The 21,914-nt window shown below is 40.5% G+C and overlaps 1 protein-coding gene across 1 annotated transcript in view; it reads right to left on the bottom strand.

Annotated features, from left to right (window-relative positions):
* LOC112225455 (anosmin-1) overlaps positions 1–21,382 on the bottom strand; it is a 55,225-nt gene extending 33,843 nt beyond the window's left edge. The window contains exons 1-2 of the mRNA XM_024389436.2: positions 21,111–21,382; positions 14,429–14,476 (exon numbers count right to left, since the gene is read on the bottom strand). Coding sequence (XP_024245204.1) covers positions 14,429–14,476; positions 21,111–21,305 — 243 coding nt within the window. The 5' untranslated portion in view covers positions 21,306–21,382. The remainder of the gene's footprint in view (positions 1–14,428; positions 14,477–21,110) is intronic.
* Between the last annotated feature and the right edge of the window lie 532 nt (positions 21,383–21,914).

Genomic DNA, 21,914 nt, shown 5'->3' on the forward strand with positions numbered 1-21,914 from the left:
AGACTTCAAAGTCCATCCCATGGGTTTGTGTTGGTTATGATGTTTACCATGGATGACATGACTCATGTCACCATATGCCCTCTCATTAGTTCACAGAGCAAGGATAACACAGACATGCCTCTTCTCAATGTCTGTCATATAACAGACTAGGGGAGGAAAAACCATCTGGTTTCCATCTCTCTCTCTTCCTATGGAGATCATCAACTCCTTTCATAAGGCCCTTGGTCTTCATCTCAAATCTTTTCCAAAAGTCATTTATCAATCACTTGCTATCTGGGGAATTACATTTGAATTCAAATCACTTTTTGACAGCATCCTTTTTATTTAAACAAAACTTTCCAAACGTTGTTTGCCCATGGAAGAAGTGGTCAGAAAGTGCCTTTTTGGACCTGAATGACAAAACATTCAGGAGATAAAGGTGCTCAAAGTTGAGCCAGTTAGCATACCAACATACCATGAGAAAGCCATGTCTTCTTCACTGGAAAATATCAAGATGGTTGGGATTGATATAATTTAAAAACTTAGGACAGGAGTGTTGGGTTGTGTAAAACTATTTTATAATTTATTGAACAAAAATTATGTAAATTATCTAAAAACACAAACTTGGATTTCATATTCTCATATGGCGTATCTTAAACTATCCTTCACATCATCTGCGGTTGTGTTGTACCCACCAACGATTGAGACGCCATGCTTTTGAAGAGGGGGGGTGTCATTTCAATCATATTCATATAATTCATAGACTGGACCTGTCCCTTCAGACCACTGCAATTTAGCTGGTACACCATTGAAATGTACATTTAAACTTCTAGTTAGTAGCACAAAAATGTAACAGATATTTCCATTCAAGTAAACATTCTCTGATGTGTGGACTTCCAACCATCTTTGTTGTACCATTTGAAAGTTGACATTTAAAAATTGTATTCACATTTTAGTACATTTATCAGCCAAAACATGACAACCACCTTTTATTCAAGAGCATAGCGTACACAACACAAAACTCTTAGATGATATAAAATAGGGTCTAAGCTACAACATATGTTAATATCTAGGTCAGATAAGGGAAAAAGGTCAAATAAATAACCATTTTTAGTTAAATAATTTTTCCTACCAGAAGTGATAAAATAGTTTGACAACCCTGTCTGTAAGCTTTTAAATGATATCAATCCCAACCATTTATATTTTCCAGTGAAGAAGACATGTCTGTTTGATGCTATGGTGGGGTATGCAACATGGATAAACTTTGAGCACCTTTATCTCTTGAAGGTTTTGGCATTCAGGTTTTTAAAAAAGTCACTTTCTGGTCATTTCTACAATAAGCAAATATGTATGGAAGGTTTCAGTCAAAAAGGGATTGAATTCAAATAGATTTACTCATCTACCATTTGTTGGGAGGCATAAGCTGTCAAGGCATAACGCAATTAAATATTACCTGGAATACCTTTATAGCTCATGCACCAATTGCAATTAACAGGGTAATAACAATGAAGACCAGCAGGAATGCATGCCAAGTCAGTCAACATACCTTTAATGTTCTTTGACACAATTAGCGATTCATTACATGTCAACTCTAAACAGCATACAGCCTTGAAAGAGTAGTTTAAAACCTTGTGAATATCATTATTTATCCAATGTTTTCAAACCAACAAAAACAGTGCTGTGCTGCCACTAATGGGCTGAAATCTATATGGTTGAAGACCTGCTATTATGTTCTTCAATAGAGAGCGGGAAACGATGAGCAACCTAGCAGGTGGTATCACAGACATTCTTTGAGTTTCACTTTAATTATTCATTGAAATGCAGTTGAAGGGAACAGAGCCTTGGAGGAATATGTTGCCAGAAAGGGAGAAAAAAAAAGGAGTTCATGCATTATAAATGTACCCCACAATCGAAGTTGCCTGTGTTATTTATGAGCTAAAATAAACACCCAGCCCAGCTAGGATCGGGGCTTTGTCTGTCTGCTGTGGAATGCAATAGCAGTTCACACTAATTACTTCATGACTGAAGTTTCACCCATAACAGCCATTCAACAAACCACTGACATCCCACTCACTACTATATTTCTGAAAATGCATACCAACACAACAACCAAAGCGGCAACGAAGCTGATGTGACTCATTACGTTCTGGTCCTTTGGAACGGTTGTTACATTACGCCACCAGCCAGACCAGAGATGGATATTACAGTGGCCGGTAACGTGAGCCTCACTTATCACCTTTCTCAGGGCTAGGTTGACACGTCATGACAAATAGACTCAACAGGATGTCTCAATCAGATGGGGTCAGATGGGTTAAAAACATGTCTAGTTGTCCTTTTACTGTGCTGCGGTGGCCTGGGAAAGAGCTGGGCCCTCTGACTCTGTGGCTGACCCACGCCACTCTGCTTAACATCCCATCTGATTTACTGTACTCTAGCAGCTCCCCCATACCAGTGATGATGGGAACCACCACATCATCCTGCCCGATGATGGACGGATGAAAGTGTAGCGTAGAATGGGAGTACGAGCTAATGCACTTTCCCAGCATCACTGAGTCATTTGTTTAGGTTTTGTTCGCAATGCAAGATTTCAAGTTGTGATTATCAGATCATATTTTCCACAGAGTAGAAGTGAGAGAAAATACCATTTCTGTTATGGGCAGTGTAGTCAGTGGTGAATTGGGGAGATAGTGGGCGATTAAATGGATTTAGGCTTCGTTAAAACATGCTCCTGCTGGGCCCATACACACTATGCGGTGGAATTGTGTCTGGACTGGGACTCGAGGAATTAGAAATGAAATGTGAAGGATTTGGAGTCAGGAGACTTCAGACCACTCTCCCTATCTAGGCCAGAAATATCTGCAACATGAAAAGTCTTCAGAGGGAGTAAGACTGACCTGATAACATTCCACTGCCATCTCCTGTTATTTGAGGTTAAAGAAACACTTCAAATCCACTAATCCCACTCAACCAGCCCACACTAACTTTCACAAACGGTAGTACTCTTCCTCAAAAACAAAATGTGATCTGTATCATCTCTACCAATGAGAATATATTGAGGAACACAACAGCCAGAATATCAATATTCAGAGCATGGAAGGCTTTACCCAGAGGGCCATAGGGCCAGGTCGAAGGTCACTGGATTTACACTGCTGCGTGTTTGTAGGGATCAAGCGAGAACTTAGGACAGAATGGTCAATTTCGATTAGAGACATTTGGAGCCTTTGGAAATCCTAGCTGTGTAAATTACTTCTCTGCTGACATACTGACCACACTAACGCCCACATTATCAGAGTATTACTATGGACTTCAACATACAAGTGATGCCCAAATGAATGTCACACAAGATCTGTGCAGTTTCATTTCAGGATTTGGCCATTTCGAACATGACGTGATTGATTCAATAAAAAAAATATCCATAGTCAAAAACACCCTCCTGTTGATTGTGTAAGAAACTAACAATCCAACCTTTCCTTCAGAGATCATTATAATCTAAGAGCTCTCAAAGTAGAGATGGCAACATCAGGAGAGGAGAGTACTAAGCTATGGGCTGAGCTTGTGGGTGATAAGCCACGCGGCCAATAGAAAACAGCACCGAGCTCCTCGTCCGCAGAATGGGAATAAACATGGATTAGAGCAGATTGTCTCGGCTTGACAGGTCATTATTGCTTGAAAAGGATTTGACAAGCAGTTGTGATTACAATGATCCTTCTAGAAAAGAAAGAACACGAAAAAAAACACGAAAAAAAGCCCGACATTTGACAAGGAGATGTGTCGTTGTAGCTGTATAAGCTTATTTCTGTTTAACAGTTTATTTGGGGCATTTGAAGATGCTTTCTGCATGTTAAAAACATACATTGATGCATGGTTGAACAGGAAGTGATCAAAATAGCTCCTTGAAATGACAAACAAATACCTGTTTATATTAGTGACTCACATTTCCAAGCGATGCCATAGAGGAGACACCCATGGTAATGCAACTTTTTCCTTCAGCTACTCACCATTGAGTCCTCACCTCCTCAGAATCATTGGAATGTTCCGGAAGGGAACCATCACCACTAGAGAAAGTCTAGGGGCTGTAACCTCAGTGAGGAGAGAATGCGCGTCTCCAGCGTCGATGGTCTGGTGTTTCTGGGGGGGGTTCTCTCCCTGCCACCCACATTGTGTATAATGAGCTCCACAGATAGCAGGCAATGGAGCAACCCCCCTCAGTCAATGAAACTTAACAGCCATGTCCAGATCCTTCCTGCTAGGACTGACCAGCCTTGCTTCACACTCCTCCTCCGCCACACACACAGGCCTCAGACTCAAACACCATTCAAGTATAAAAGTGCAGGGCGGAGTGTGGAATGAATAAAAACAGTAAGAGATGTGCACACAGAAATTAACCTAAATAAAGTGTTCTCAAACAACTACCACCACTGTCCAATGAGACAAATAAGTGGTGTGAAGGAATACCAGATAATAATTGTGCATTCGGAAAGTACTCAGACACCTAGACATTTTCCACATTTTGTTACAGCCTTATTCTAAAATATCACACAATACCCCATAACAAAGAAAAAAAACAGGTTAAGTAATTTTTACACATTTGTAAAAATGTAAATGTGATTCCACTTTTTACATAACTATTCAGACCCTTTACTTTGTTGAAGCACCTTTGGCAGAGATTACAGCCTCAAGTCTTCTTGGGTATGACGCTACAAACTTGGCACACCTGTATTTGGAGAGTTTCATTCTTCTCTCCAGATCCTCTCAAGCTCTGTCAGGTTGGATGGGGAGCGTCACTGCACAGCTATTTTCAGGTCTCTCCAGAGTAGTTTGATCAGTCCGGGCTCTGGCTGGGCCACTCAAGGACATTCAGAGACATGTCTTGGCTGTGTGCTTAGGGTTGTTGTCCTGTTGGAAGGTGAACCTTCGCCCCAGTCTGAGGTCCTGAGCACTCTGGGGCAGGTTGTCACCAAGGATCTCTTTGTACTTTGCGTTCATATTTCCCCTTGATCCTGACTAGTCTCCCTGTCTCTGAAAAACATCCCCACAACATGATGCTGCCACAAGCAAGCGTCACCGTAGGGATGGTTCCAGTTTCTCTCCGGACGTGAAGCTTGGCATTCAGGCCAAAGAGTTCAATCTTGGTTTCATCAGACCAGAGAATCTTATCTCTCATGTTCAGAGTCCTTTAGATGCCTTTCAAAGTCCAAGCGGGCTGGTATGGGCCTTCTACTGAGGAGTGGCTTCCATCTGGCCACTTTACCATGAAGTCCTGATTCACGGAGTGCTGCAGGAATGGTTGTCCTTCTCGTAGGTTTTCCTATCTGCACAGAGGAACTCTGGAACTCTGAGTGACCATCGGGTTCTTGGTCATCTCCCTGACCAAAGCCCTTCTTCCCCGATTGCGGAGTTTGGCGGGGCAGTCAGTTCTAGGGTGAGTCTTGGTGGTACCAAAGTCCTTCCATTTAAGAATGATGGAGGCCACTGTTTTCTTGGGGACCTTGAAGGCTGCAGAAATGTTTTGGTACCCTTGCCAAGATCTGTGCCTTGACAAAATCCTGTCTCGGAACTCTACGGACAATTCCTTCGGTCTCATGGCTTGATTTTTGCTCCGACATGCACTGTCAACTGAGGGATCTTATATAGACAGGGGTATGCACTTTTCCAAATCATGTCCATTCAATTGAATTTACCACAGGTGAACTCCAATCAAGTTGTAGAAACATCTCAAGGATGATCAATGGAAACAGGATGCAACATAACTCACTTTCAAGTCTCATAGCAAAGGGTCTGAATACTTATGTAAATAAGATATATCTGTTCATTTGTAATAAATTTGCTAAAAATGTTGTTTTTTAAATAAACAAAATTGGCTGTGTCATTATGGGTATTGTGTGTAGATTGATGAGGAAAATAAATATTTAATCAATTTTATAATAAGGCTAAAACATAACAAAATGTGGAAAAAGTCAGGGGGTCTGAATACTTTCCAAATGCACTGTTCATCTCAATATTTGGTCTGCTTTAATCTTCAGTCAGACTCTAGCAGCACAACTGGAGGCTCCTCAGAGGAGGAAGGGGAGAACAATCCTCCTTATTGAATTTCAGAAAAAATGTAATAGTGAAACAGACAAAACTACCATATATATATATATATATATATATATATATAACACACACACACACACACACATATTTACATGTCACTGATAATTGATTAAAACACATTGTTTTTTGAAATGAAGGTCTACAATAGCCTCAACAGCACTCTATAGGGTAGCATAATGGTGTAGCCGGAGGACAGATAATTTTCATCCTCTTTGGGGTACTTTGACTTCAGTACAAAACCTAGGAGGCTCATGGTTCTCACCCCCTTCCATAGACTTATACAATAATTATGTCAACTTCCGGAGGACATCCTCCAACCTATCCGAGCTTTTACAGCATGAACTAACAGTTTATCAACTCAACTGAAAGGATCAGAGAATGAATCAAGTACTGAAAGCATAAGCTATAGCGAGCTAGCAGAGTAGTGCATAAAATGTGGTGAGTAGTTGATTCAAAGACAGAATAGTTGAACAGTTGATCAAATTATTATTATTTTTTTAAATGAAGAAGCAAGAGCGAGAGAGCGACCTAGTTATATTTTGTTGCATTTTCACTCTAACTTTCACTTAGTTAGTGAATTCAGCTAGCCAGTTTAGCCTACTCAAACACCCAGCTCAAACAGAGAGGGATGCTATGTTAGCTAGCCCTGCTATGGCTATCCAACACTGGAACTCGTCCAAGTCAAGGTAAGCTTGTGGATTTATTGATTGATTTCCACCGGGGCCCGCCTGTGTACCTACTAAACTGCTTGCTGACTGTACTGCATGATTGTAGCGGGTTTACAAACTTGTTAGTTCTAGTAGCTATGTTAACTACGACGTTAGCTAATATGGTGACAACGATGTAGGCTGTGTGTAGCAGTCATGATATGAAGGTTTGGCTTGGATTTTTTTTTCTCCAACTGGTGAGACAGCTGATGTGTTGTGCACTGAAGTCCACAAGTGAAGGGAAAAGGTGAAAGGAGGGGAGCACATCGATCCGAGAAGGAATTATACAATGAGCAGATCATGCTGTTTGTATGTGGTTGCTATGAACGTGAACTGTGTTCGCGTGTGATCAGGGGTGTAGTATTCCATCCACCAATTCTGTTGAAAAAAACATTACTTAAACAGAAGCAAACAGAAGGAAAATGGGGATAAAAATACCCACATTTGTCCAATAGAAACTCTCGTTTTGGATGAATGATGACACCCTAGATGCAGGTAAGAGTGTGCAAGGCTGTATAGAATGTGTCACTGTCTGTCACCTTGATTACTCACATTTTTCTCTCGACCTGTGCACCTACATTGTAAACTTTTCATAGGCTAGGTTGTAGCAACCTCATGATAGCTATAGGGAACATTTTAGTATCATGTAGTAGCCTAAACCTTTTGATGTTAAATTGAGCTGTGTGAATGGAATAGGAATGACAATATGCTGTAATAGAAATATGGCCATGCTCATAAAAAAATAATTGTCCTCCCTCATCTTAAAACGACACCGACCGCCACTGCGGCACACACTTGACAGTAATTGTCACCAAAAGGTGCTTTGAAGTGCGTCCAAGCAGACAAAGACCCAGCCATGCCACGACCATAAACCATCCACACAGCATCTACTTAAATCAGATATTTTCACTGCGCCTCCAAAATATACTGCCTTCCTCCAAATGACCTTAGTAAATTGCCATGACACACTTCAAGTTTGTAGCCAATGAGGAATGCTATATTTTCCCAGAACGCATGCCATTATTTTCTTTTTTAATGACGATTAATGCAGATTGAGGACCGAGCCAACACTACCAATAGACTGATTGACCTAGAAAAACACTACTGTTGGGGAAGTCGGATAAAAAAAAAATTGGCGTGAGAAAACTAGTGGGTAAGAAAGGGGGGGTGACGGGCTTTGAAAGACACTTTTGAATGAGAGACGTACATAGCTCTCTAGTTCTTGCTATTCAGGCAAACTGCACTGAAGCATTCTTCACAAAATGTAAAGGTTCAGTTGAGACATGTGTTATGCAATAGAAACAGATGTTTGTTCTTAATGCAGGGATGTCTAGCTCATTGGGTATGATGGGTAAGCAGAGTCAAAAGAGACACCTGGAGCATTACAGTTCTATGAAGGACATACATTGACATTAAAAAGCTGTCCATACAATGTTGCTTTACAAAGCTTCTCTTGGCAAGCTCTGAAAACCTTGGTGGGTTGGTGATGTGGCGGGCCGGGAAAACAGAGAGGAGAAGTCGTCAGTTCACTGCTAAGGGATGTTAGACTAAAGATTAATGGATTACTTTTGTTCATCCTAGTGATGGGCTGAGCATTCTAGTTCACAGAGAAATCCATCTCCCTGGTCAACAAGTGTACATGGCATTATATCTTCATTTCAAAGCATGATTTTCTTCTTAAATTCAAAATACACTTTGGTCATACACCAAATTTTTAAAACTGGATATTGGAGAAACGGGTTGAAAACTGTTTATATTCCAACATCTCTCCAGACAAGTGTAACCGAGCGTAGCACACGTGTGGGTAATGAAGTACATTGCTTATTTGCAAACTGGCATTTAACAGTCTCAAGTCAATCCTAGCATTTGATTTGGAGCATGGATCACACCCTTTGGGAAATCAGCCCTGTTAAATGTCAGTCATACTCTGCATGTGGAAAACTTTTTGGCTGACACACACATTCTTAGCACAAGGAGCAGGAAAAGAGAGAACGCCCTGTAGTTTGAAAACTTTCGATGAGTACCTTATCCAAATCTCTCAAATGGGAAGCTATCAAAGCAGGGTAGACTAAATGACAATAGCTCATACAAATGCTGCCTGCACTCCGCTCTATCCTCCTGGTGTCCCCTAGCTGAATAGGGGCTGGCCTGGTGTTACGGCATGCTAATGACTGCCCACCACCTCTCCCTGCCCCGGCAAGCGGGAAGACGGGTTAATCACCATGACAAAGGGGGCTGCTGCGAGTTAGGAGGCAATGGGAGTGACTCGGGCCGTTCCCCCGTCTAAGATGTAAACTGGGAGGCTTTGATTTCTTAAACCGCTGACAGACGGAGAGTCATAGCATCTTTGTCTAAATAATTAACCAGTCTTTACCACACATTGTCCACAAAGGGACCCCCACTATGGACTTGGATGGAAAGAACACCGGTCCAAGGAGGGGGAGGACTTTTTAGCCACTGCTTTTGTCTGTGTTTGACTGTGAGCTGTTCATGAAGTGAGGAGAAGCTAATCAGAATCCGTAGAGCCATCCAAACAGAGGCACTGTACGACATGGGCCATTTGTAGTGATTGTTTGAGCTGACACAATGGCCCCTGTGCTTTGAGAGGCTCAGAGAGAGACTCTGTAAACACTCCACTCAATTATGTCGATATGAAGTGTGTGTGTGCGCATGTATGCTCATCAAACAAGACAGAACTTTAGGGTTCTAGTCCTTGTTTGAATAACCAAACTCTTATTTGCTCAGTTCTAAAATATACCAGAGGGATACAGGTCTCATCAACAAATTGGAGTTCAGTATTATGATGGTGAACTTTGAATATTACTTTGTAAGGTGCTACATCATGTTCACACTCCAATAAATCATGTCTGAAAGTACAGGCTAAACAAGTGCAAACTGATTTGTAACACCACGCGCACACACACAGACAGAGGGTAAATGAGTGCAAAGTCACATGCTTGTCAAGAGAACAAGACGTCCATTAAAGAATCTCTGGCATTTTCAGAGATTCAGCCATGTAGCCGGTTGATTATGAAAACAGTATGCTGTGCATTGACTTGCAGCCAGCAAAAGCCTTTTCAAACATAAAACTCATGATGAATGACAAGGGAATGGCTGGTGCCAAGAACCGATGTTGGCCATCACTATGGAAAGGAAAGAAACAAGTTGAGCTGCATTATAGTGAAAACAATGGAGGCTCTACTTTAAATACATATCATTTAAAACACCCCGACAAGGTCATTACAAATTACCTCAAAACGTAATCTTCTGGAGCACAGAAATATTAACTTTGAATATACTTTAGTCATTTAGCAGCTCCTACTTATAAGCATGTGTAAATGTCATACTGTACAGTGTAATGTACTGATACTCTGCATATGTAGGTATCCACACACACACACACACACACACACACACACACACACACATACTGTACCAGTCAAAAGTTTGGACACACCTACTCATTCAAGGGTTTTTCTTTATTTGTACCATTTTCTGCATTAATAGTAAATAATAGTGAAGACATCAAAACTATGAAATAACACATATGGAATCATGTTGTAACCACAAAAATGCTAAAATATATTGTATATTTGAGATTCTTCCATGTAGTCACCCTTTGCCTTGACAGCTTCGCATGCTCTTGGTATTCTCTCATGAGGTAGTCACCTGGAATGCATTTCAATGTGTGCCTTGTAAAAGTTAATTTGTGGAATTTCTTTCCTTCTTAATGTGTTTGAGACAATCAGTTGTGTTGTGACGAGGTAGGGGTGGTATACAGAAAATAGCCATATTTGGTAAAAGACCAAGTTCATATTTTGGCAAGAACAGCTCAAATAAGCAAAGAGAAATGACAGTCCATCATTACTTTAAGACATGAAGGTCAGTCAATAAGGAAAATGAAGAAACTTTCAAAGTTCTTGACAAGTGCAGTCGCAAAAACCATCAAGCACTATGATGAAACTGGCTCTCATGAGGACCGCCACAGGAAAGGAAGACCCAGATTTACCTCTGCTGCAGAGGATATGTTCATTAGAGTTAACTGCACCTCAGATTACAGCCCAAATAAATGATTCACAGAGTTCCAGTAACAGACATATCTCATCATCAACTGTTCAGAGAATCAGGCCTTCATGGTCGAATTGCTGCAAAGAAACCTCTACTAAAGGACACCAATAATAATAAGAAATTTGCTTGGGCCAAGAAACACGAGCAATGGACATTAGACCGGTGGAAATCTGTCCTTTGCTCGGAGTCCAAATTTGTGATTTTTGGTTCCAACCGCCATGTCTTTGCGAGACACAGAGTAGGTGAATGGATGATCTCCACATGTGTGGTTCCCACTGTGAAGCATGGAGGTGGTGGTGTGGTGGTGCTTTGCTGGTGACTCTGATTTATTTCGAATTCAAGGCACACTTAACCAGCATGGCTACCACACCGTTCAGCAGCGATACACCATTCCCATCTGGTTTATGCTTAGTGGGACTATCATTTGTTTTGACCCAACACACCTCCAGGATGTGTAAGGGCTATTTGACCAAGGAGAGTGATGGAGTGCTGCATCAGATGACCTGACCTCCACAATTACCCGACCTCAACGCAGTTGAGATGATTATGGATGAGTTGGACCGCGAAGTGAAGGAAAAACTTCCAACAAGTGCTCAGCATATGGGAACTCCTTCAAGACTGTTGGAAAAGTATTTCTCATGAAGCTGGTTGAGAGAACAAGAGTGCGCAAAGCTGTCATCAAGTCAAAGGGTGGCTACTTCAAATATATTTTGATTTGTTTAACACTTTTTTGGTTACTACATGATTCCATAGTTTTGATGTCTTTACTATTATTCTACAATGTAGAAAATAGTAAAAATAAAAACCCTGGAATGAGTAGGTGTCCAAACCTTTGACTGGTACTGCACACACATTCATACATATGTATGTAACAAACACACACACACACGCCTGTATGAGGACCTGAAAAACTAACGTTCCCCAAACCTTTTTCAATTAATCACAATCCGCATGGACTTGATTTAAATATCAAAGGAATATAGAAATATTTAGATCTCAAATAAAAGGGGATGGTTTGCATGTGGGTGTGAATACAAGACGTTGATTGTAATGAATATTCATAACAAATGCAATACTGCAAAGTCAGTAAAGAGTGTTCAGCAGTTCCACATTTCACTGTTTCATATTATCCATGTAGTCATTAATATAAAAAAAAGGGAGCCCAAATTAGTGTTGGGCAATATTACGATAGTATCATCTATTGAGGATGATTGACAGCCATCGTTGATGGCGATGACGTCGTGATGTGACAGACGATACCTAAACCTATTTCAACTTGACTGCTGGCGCACAGTAATGAGCCGAGTCAAGAAGCGCACAGCACAGCACTGCACGGATGACAATCTGAATAAACTGCATATATTCCTATTTGCTACAGACTATAACAATAAAATGTGTTATATTTACAGAATGCAAGAGAACATTGTAGACAGACCTTTTACCAAAGTTTTAACAAAACAGCACAGAATGTCCGGTAAGAAAATGTGTTTTTGTTTTTTCCCTCTCGAATGATCTGGGTCAAAAGCCGAAGTTCCTTTTTACAGCAGACGCTCTGGTGTCTTAATGTTATAGAAGCCCAATGTTCTATTCTCTCTCAATTTGATATCAATGTGACTATTAAGACACTTTTTCAGTTTAATGCATACTGGATTTCCCCCGCCACACTATTTCATGATCCAGTGATTGAATCTAATGGAGTTCTAGGCTATTTAAGGAAGTTTAAGTTGTTTTTGAATAGCTTAAAACCATGGTAGTCCTAAACTAAGGTAATATTGAGGGAGATGGAACAACCAATAGCAATGAGCAAGATAGAAAAAAAACAAATTATATATTTGAACAAACCTTACAGTACAAGACAGAAATGCATGCGAGCCCAGACAAAATCACTCCTTGCCGTTGCAAACCAAACAGCCAAATGCCTTATCCTACTAATAGAAATATCATAAAAGCATTAAGACAAATTATAATTATGAAGAGTATTTCCCAAACATTCCAATAAAGTGTTTCATGTCCTAAAATTGCAGTTTTTAATTGGGAACAATTATGGAAGTCAGAGTCTATGCTATTCTCAATCACAGCTTTATTCTGAATGACATATTTCAGGCCACAAGAAGTCAAATTGAGCAAACAATGTCAAGATGGAAAAATCGAATGAGAAAGAGCTGTGACCTAAGTTCTGAAAGAAACGATATGTAGCCTATAGGCATATTATTCTAGCAATATGCTACCTACAACACATACTACCCTAGGCCTAATAAGATATGAAACTGGTATTATCATTATCCAGTTCTGGGGACAAGAGTTGCTTGCTCTGCACCCTATGATGATTGACAGTCTGTTACTCACTCTGCGCTTTGGCACACAGACAGGCCTAGGCTACCCATATTATTATTATTTATTTATTTTAAATCTAAAGTTGCTATAGCCCAACCCTAGACAAATCATCATTAATAAATCATTGAACACTGATTGGGCCCAAAATGTTCAGTATACAGGCTCTAACAAATAAACTGGGTGTCCTTGGACATTTCCAAATATATGATTTATAATAAAACCTCAATAAAACAGTGTAAGAAACGCAAACAATGACTCAAGAGAGTCATTGTTTTCTCTCCCTGTGCTGCATGAACAAGCCATATGAGTAAGTAGTCAGTACAGACAAGGATGAGATCCAATTTGTCATCGCCTCCGCAACAGCACGCTTCCCATAAGCTATTAAGACAACGTTTTTATAAATGCAAAGGAAAACACGGGAGAGATGAAAAACAAAACAGAGACACGCTCTCGCGAAAGAGAAAACTGTAAGCATCCGTAGAAGTGTGAATGACAACACTCTATTTACATCCTGGGTGGAATTTAGTCCTCCGACGATGACATCATCAGGACCAACGTGTAGGCTGGTTGCTGCTGTCCTGGTTGATATGAACAGAAGAGTCTTTTACAGAGATAGGGTATCAGTTACTGTCCCAAATGGCACCCTATTTGCAGTACCCTAATCTTGGCCAGAGTCACATAGGGACAAGCTGAAAGGTAGTCCACTATTTTGTGAATAGGGTTCAAAGTTGCCCCATGTCTTTGATCCCCACTGTTGTGTCATCATCATTCCTCCCTCCTGGTTGTCCTCCCAGAATGCCCTGGGCTGAGCCTGTCCTCAGTATACGGTCTACTCAGTGGGCTCAGCACCACAGTGAGGGGCTTGTCAACAGCTCCCAAAGAAGCTGAGAGGACGTGTCAGCACCATCCTTTCAGAGGACCTGTCAACACCATCTTTGTACCAACTGTCTTTGGGACAGGGCACGAAAACCAAACAAGACCTTCAGGAAACGCTGGATAAAATGGACTACTGTAATTCTAATGAACAGGGGTTTAGTGGTGTCAGAGAGGGGTGGTGGAACCTCAATAACCCTAGAAGAACTTGACTGATGAAAAGGTGAAATGTGTTCTCGTAACGGCTATCATGGTTTGAAATTGTTCACCTAAAACTTCTATAAAGTTTGGGTATAGACAGGTTTCTCAAACTTACTTTATAAGTTTGTTATTTCATTTAAAGCACATGCAGTCAATACTTTGTTACATACCTTTGAGCACTGTTTGTGATTCTGACACCAAACCAAGGATCCATTATTCTGTAATGAAAATAGAGAGCAGATTATGAGTTACAATTTTCAATTCAAGAATGATCAATTAAATGCTAAACACATCATAATTCAGTCCAGTAGCTATTCACACAATAATTCATAAGAACATAAAAAACAAAGAATGCACTGAATCAGTTTCACCACAAAACTTTGTAATTTATTTATTTAGAAGCCATGGGAAATGTATCAAAACTCAGTTGAATCTTTGAACGGAGTAATACACCCCTATGTGTAACCTAAGGAAGCAAGGTCAGAGAGGGGTGAGGGCATATCTCTGGTCAGTTTCAGTGTCGTTCAGCAGAGCACTGTGACCTCAACTCTTATCAGACTGCGTTTGATCTCACAACAGACATCCCAGAGGTCACTCACACAGGAACTGATGTCAGCACTCTTGTGTAGACTGCAGACACCTCCAATTCCCCCTAATTGCTGTGGAAGTGCCACCTTCTGGGTTCCATGAAGCCAAACATTTGGTCCTAATTGTGCCGGCTAAAGAGAGTGTCTCCCTGTCATCTTGAGAAGTTCCAATGGGCTAAATGCCTGGCTCAAGTGTCCATTTCCTGAGCTCCAAGAAACCACAAGGCTATTATCTTCAATTATGGTTTCCCTTGGACATTAAAAATGTAAGATAAATGATCGCCCAGACAAATTGACCAGTTGATTAATTCGCTGGTGGGGGTAATTCCATGGTAACAGAATGATGCCGATCCCCAGATTTTTCACTTTAAAATGTATGCTAAAAAAAGTTTGTGATTTTGTTTGATATACATTTTAAAGTGAAAAATCTGAGTCTCAGCATCATTCTGTTACCATGGAAATACCCTGAACTAAAATTTTTGCTAAGGTTCTAGGTATGAAGGCTTGGGTGCAAGTGTTTCATTGATTCACTCAAATCCCCATTGAAGTTTGTCAGCCATTATAAATAATGTAGAGAAAGGAAACCTTCTCATTAAAGGCGATGACTCTAAATTTCCATTACCAGACACATGTTAAAAATGAAAGGTCACCGTTATACATGAATCCGTGCTTTGTTCCTTACAATAAGACACTGCACCAGGAATGACTGACTAGCCAAACCTTAAGGGTCTGTGAACCAGAAAGTCTGCATAAGTTCAATGTCAAGTTCAAAGTATTCTCAAACACTGTAATCCAGTGGAAATTCCCAGTGAGACCTCGGGAAAGAACTTCTCGTTAAAGGTTTTCATTTGCCATCCAGTACCAGTGTGTGTTAGGTGTCAAGGATAATGGTCAGCCAGTTTAAAAAGTATCCATGGTGCATCGGGAAGTCTAGGGAAGAGACTTAACAGCAATTCCATGGTAACAGAGTGACAGTGAGACGCTGATTTTTCACTTTAAAATGTATATGTTAAATTTAAAAAACTATGATTGCAAAGTTAAGCAAAACAATTTCCACTGATTTCCATTGGACAGAAATACATTCACTTGAAGAACAATGCAGATAGAAAGTTTGGTAACAAAGTAAAACTGAAGGAGATTTGCCCTACCGTGGAATTGCCCTACTGCTAATTGTAATAACATCATAAAGAAATCCATGTTACTAATGAATGGGATGCAAGCATGACAAATCTCATAATTCTACTAAACAAAGACCAAATTAATAGAGGGAAATGTAGGTAACAAATAGACATGTTTTACCTATAGCTTACATTTCATAGTCAGCCCTAGTTTGGAACAGGAAAACCTGAAGAATTCACATTAAAAAGGCAGGCTGCAGCAGGAAATGAAACTTTTTCTTCTGTAGTACTATATGTACTGTATTTTGATTGAAATGTTGTGCTCTATAACATGATGAATGTACATGTGTAATAACATGATGTACATCTAAAACATGTACATTTTTTACATGTGTAATACAAATCTAATGGCACTAAATATACCCAAAAAGATCAAACATGTCAAAATAATATATCAGTGCCACTGACTCTGTAAATAAAACCCTGGCAATCACTGAAGATCATTTATACACATTGGCATGACTCCAGCCTGCTCCTAAATCACAGGCACAGTTTTTTTACACCTTTTCTTGCCCATCCGTCAGTGGCAACAGAAAGATCTGTGGAGGGGCTAATTTTGCTCAGTGACAGCATCTCTGCAGCACCGGCAGGGCTCTGTGGGATGTTGCCCCAGCTGTCCAGGCCTGACCTCAGCATGTCATGGACCAATGGGGAATAATTATAGGTCAGGACTTCATCCCAACGACTCAGTGGCATTCCTGAGCAGTTTCAATATGATGCAGTGCTGCCGAGGAACTGTTTAAGACTCCGGTCGATGAATGCTTTCCACATCCGGATAGTCACTAAAACGACTTGGAGAGCCAAATAGTTGCTCTGTGTGTCTGAACGCAGAGGTGAACTCACAGCTTTCTGTGTCACTGGTAAAGTCATGTAAACACAGATTCACCCCAGAGATGTATTCTGGCTTGTGCCAGCTGAGAAGGCAGAGCAGGTGACCAGGGCCATGTTGTATTCTAGACATCTGAGGAACATAGACAAAAAGCCTGCTCTGCTTTTGAGTACAGCATTCCTTCTTTTGAAAACAGCTATACATTTTGTTTCCCATCCATCTCTGATTTGTGGTGCCATTTCTGTTCAGTGTTCACTTTCTGAATCCATTTGATCCTTTATCGACTATCGTGTCGCTGTAGGCCTACATTACATCACGCAGTGCTGATGAGCGATGAATGTCCTGCTTTTTTAAGTTCAGCACTTCCGCACAGAAATTACAATAGGTCACTTATACATCACTGACATTGGTAAAAGCCCTGACAAAAATCTGTTTGGATCAAAACATTGTCAACCAATAAAACATGTGTAGCACATAAGGGATGTGCAGACCATCTTTTTTTAATGGCCAAGCACCCCATGCAAAGTGTTTGATTTCATAGGCAATTGGAACCCCAGGTAGAGACAGTTCAAAGAGCTGGCAACCTCTCTATATGTCTATCAACAACCCAGAAGCCTCTCCGGACCAAAATAACTAAGCAACCCTTCAGGTTCCCCTGTTGACTGTTCAAATAGCTGTGGGCTCTAAGCAAATAAATCAGGGAATTGACATGCATGGATTGTGACAGTGAGGTTCCTCAGTCATATTCTTCAGCATCAAGGTTAATATGAAAGTGAATGTTGTATCAAATTGAAATGGTGAAGACGTTGAGCCTGTATCCCGTTAGGAATGTGTAATGTTTGTCTGAGGAGGCACTAGAGGGTGTAGCAGGCAGTAGCACTCACTGGGAGCTGAGATTTACAGACATGACGGTCGTGGTTTAAAAGCTTTTACAGAGAGGTGAGGCCAAGCTACACAGAGCCCTATTCATCCCCTGTCTTCACTAATGAAAAAGTCCACACATGAGACGAGCAGTGGCTGTGGTTTGATTCCACCCCAACTTATTTAATATCAAAAGACAAAAACAAGGGGATACGGAAAAACTACTTTCCCATGTTTTTCTTTCCTTCGCTATGAACACAGGTCTCACAAGTGCAATACTTTAACTTTCAGCACCCCCGCTCACTGGGTATGAACGACCAAATTTAAAATGTTATATTTTTATGACTTAAAATGTAATAACAAGACCACATGGACACACCTTGTTTTTTGGTTTCATGGGTAGTCATAAATAATCCACTACAAGACTGATGCTTTCAGAATGCATTAGTGAACAGAGGTCCCAGTTCACTCCTAATATTTTAAATGTCCAGTGACCATATTTATAACTGGGTGTTCCCCTCTCTCTGTCTATTGTACCAGGGTGACAAGTCCCCCATATATGAAGGAAATTTTCAATAAATACATCTGTATTTTGGAAGTACTTCTACATTTATAAATCCTAAATTGCCATAAATCCAAAGCCCAAAAGGTCATGCCTTTTTCCAACTCTATCTGTTCCTGCTGAGCTCAGTAACTCATCACTGACAATTATCCTTGGATCCTGATTCGGCCAAGTTCAAAGGAGGACTTGTGTGGGAGTTTACAGCTTCAACTGCTAAAATGTTTTATTTCAATATGCAAAAAATGTATGTATAACTTCTACAAAAGGACCATATAAAAAACGTACACCCCCTTAAACTTTTTCACATTATGCTTCCTTCATTTTTTCTAATAAGGGATTCAATTAGATTTTTTCATACAGATCTACATAACCTAATTCTGAGATAGGGCTTTATTTTTTCTGGGGGTGGATTAAACACATGTTTATGCAAAATACACCAGAGTTGCTTTCAAAGAGGTGTTGAATGTTCCTGACTGATCAAGTCTCAGTCAGACTTAAATCTGTTTTTTTTTAAGAAAAAAGAAAAGAATCAAACACACTGAGTCTGTGCAATTTTGACAAAAACGATGGATATATGATGTCCTAAGAGTTGTGCAAAGTTGGTAAAATATTTATAAAAATTATTCACAGCTGTAATGGCTACCAAAGGTGCTTCCACCAAGTATTAACTCAGGGGGGTGGAGACTTATCCAATTATGATATTTCAGGGGAGGTGTTTCTTAATTTGTAACATTTAAAAAAAAACTTTCTTTCACTTCAAAAATTTGTTGTAGGCTGTGTAGAATTTTTAAAATATAATTAAGTCAGTAAACTTCTTTTTTTTTACGTTTCTATAGGCATATTGCTGAAAGGGTCTATTTCCATGAAACTGGAAACGTTGTGTGTCTTGGAGTCCTAATAAAGTATTAAATGAATCCTAAGCATGAATGCTTTCTGAGTTGAATTAAGAGGTCTGCAGTCTCAATCATGTTAGAGGTTGGAGGCAAGCCCCCGCCTAGCTGGGCCGGCTCTGTAATGAGATCTGTCAGAGGAAGCAGATCCACCTGTAGGTCGCAGCACGTTGAGCGCTGACTGGGCAGGCTCCAGTGTTATGGCAACAGTACATTAGAGCTTATCACATTTAGCCAAAGTGGGCCTCTGCGTTTAGCAGGAAGGTGACCTCACTGGGGATAGCATCAGTGGGCCAGTGTCCCCGCTATGAGGTGTGATGCTGGCATTTGGTGGCAAGGGTTAGGGCCATGGGCTAAAGCAGGGGGAGGCATGTTTTTCCAGCTGACCAGACCTCCCATTTCCACATGAAAGAGCCTGCTGAAACACAATGCATTTAACAGTACTCAGCGTATCAACAACAATTGGCTTCTATTCTTGGAGCTCAAGCATGCTCAACCAGTCCCTTATCACGGAGCAAAAACGCACCTCTCTTTTATAAACACATCCTCCTAATTTCCTGCCCTCTGAACACAACAGAGGTCAAATACAACTTCTGGGGCTCAGCAGTCAATTATCAGACAATTAACCCATTATAATTGCAGGGGAGTTAATACATTTCATCTCAATCTCTAAGACTTTTCAGTCAAATAGTGATTGATTATAGGCCTCCATATTAAGAACATGGGCAGTGCCGAGAAGTTGTTGAAATTATCTTCAAATTCATGTCGGTGAACTTCACTAGACTAAATGGTCTAATAAAGAATCTGAAATAAAATATATCAATGCTTCCTAACATAAAACCAACTAATATAAAGAGAGAAGACAGGAGAGGGAGACAAAGCACACAATGATAGTTAATAACAGTTGACGAGCTCTCCCAACATTGATTCCAAAACACACAGCAATCAGTAATTAAATAGAATAGAGAGTATAAGCCCAGACTTCATCCTGCAAATGTTCTTAAGTAAAAACTAAAAACTGACTGCAGATAGGAGGTGAACGAGAGTTGGGGGAAGAAAAGGATCTTTTTACTGTGTCCTTGGAGAGAACAATGTGTGTAGTGGAGGGTGAAAAACAACTTCTGACACCACATACCAAATCACCCAATTAAAAGGTTAATTCCACAGCAAATCACTTCTTCCAACTCAAATTCTAGAAGAGCATGGAAACATGCTTGGTGGTCATCTTCCGTATGCATAATCATATTGTGACCTATTTTCTGGGTTATTGTGGGTGCTAATTGAATATATGGGGTGAAAAATAAAAAAAACTGGCCCATTTTGATAGAGGGCTATAAACAAATCAAACATCTAACCACAACATTCTTAAGACTCAAAATCAAAAGCAGCCCTCATATTTCTTACTATGGAGAATTAATGAACCAGTTTGACAAAAAAGGTATTCACATGCACAAAACAGCAACGCTATAATGTCCTTCCACTATAATAATAATAATAATAATAACAGTGCCCACAATACAGTATGTACACAATATGCATCAACTTTGCAGCTGAGGAAAGCAAAACCAATAGACTCCAAGTCCTATAGGGTCATCAGCTGCCACTGTTTTAGTCACTGTGTGACAAGTGAAGTCCAACAAAACTAACAGTAGGCTATTCTGTCAGAGAAGAGGCCAAATTGTTTATATTTCAGAACCACTTAATTTATGCCTTGTTTCATTTGTAATGTGACAGACAGCCTATTCATCAACTCATCCATATGGGGTGACACACACACACACACACACACACACACACACACACACACACACACACACACACACACACACACACACACACACACACACACACATATATATATACATACATACACACACACTTTTTTATTTTGAGGGGGACACATGAAGCGTAAAAGTTGGACAGACTGTGAGCAACACGCTCCTACCTGGGAGTGCTTGAAAAAAGCAGAGATGCGAGTGATATGCAGGCTGAGACATCTCGAGGCGCATCTTGCTCGGTAAATGCTAGCAGTGAAGAACGAATCATCCTGCCTGGTCCTCGCAGCGAAGGTTCCATGGGTCGACAACACTGTAATCCATAGACACAGGGTCACACATACAGTTAAGCTCCTGGGCAACATTGTCCGACGACGGGTGCTGCTTTTTATCCGTTCACTGATCGGGCTACACTGCGTGTTGACTCCGCTGTAGAAACTAAAGAAACTTCAATTATACACTGGGAGGAGTCAGAACCGCGTGCGCTTTGTGATTGGCGGATACCGTGGTGATTGGCAAATACTGCGAGTGCCTTGCAGCAGGTAGAGGTTATGGACTCACTATCAAGCATTTTCAAATATGAATTCTATTTGAGTAGATGGGTTGAATGATTTTGTGCTGATTATCAATTAGGACAATTGTTATGAATAACATTTATATTCAATGTCACCTCAAATGTATTGGAAATATATTGATTCTTTGAACTGTCTCTACCTGCATGTACCAGTGGGTAACCTGTCAGGTGTGAAATGGGAAATGTGTTTTTTGCGTATCCCAACTCCCCCTGAAACACTCTCAGAGAGTGGCCTCACAGTCAGGTACTCTATAAGAGTGATTGACAGTGACCCTGGAGCAATTAGGGTTAAGTGCCTTGTTCAAGGGCAGATCAACAGATTTGTTATCTTGTCAGCTCAGGGATTCAAGCTAGCAACCTTTTGGTGACTGGCCCAACACTCTAACCACTAGGCAACCAC

Source organism: Oncorhynchus tshawytscha, linkage group LG26 (genome assembly GCF_018296145.1).
Source record: "Oncorhynchus tshawytscha isolate Ot180627B linkage group LG26, Otsh_v2.0, whole genome shotgun sequence".
Classification (NCBI taxonomy): Eukaryota; Metazoa; Chordata; class Actinopteri; order Salmoniformes; family Salmonidae; genus Oncorhynchus; species Oncorhynchus tshawytscha.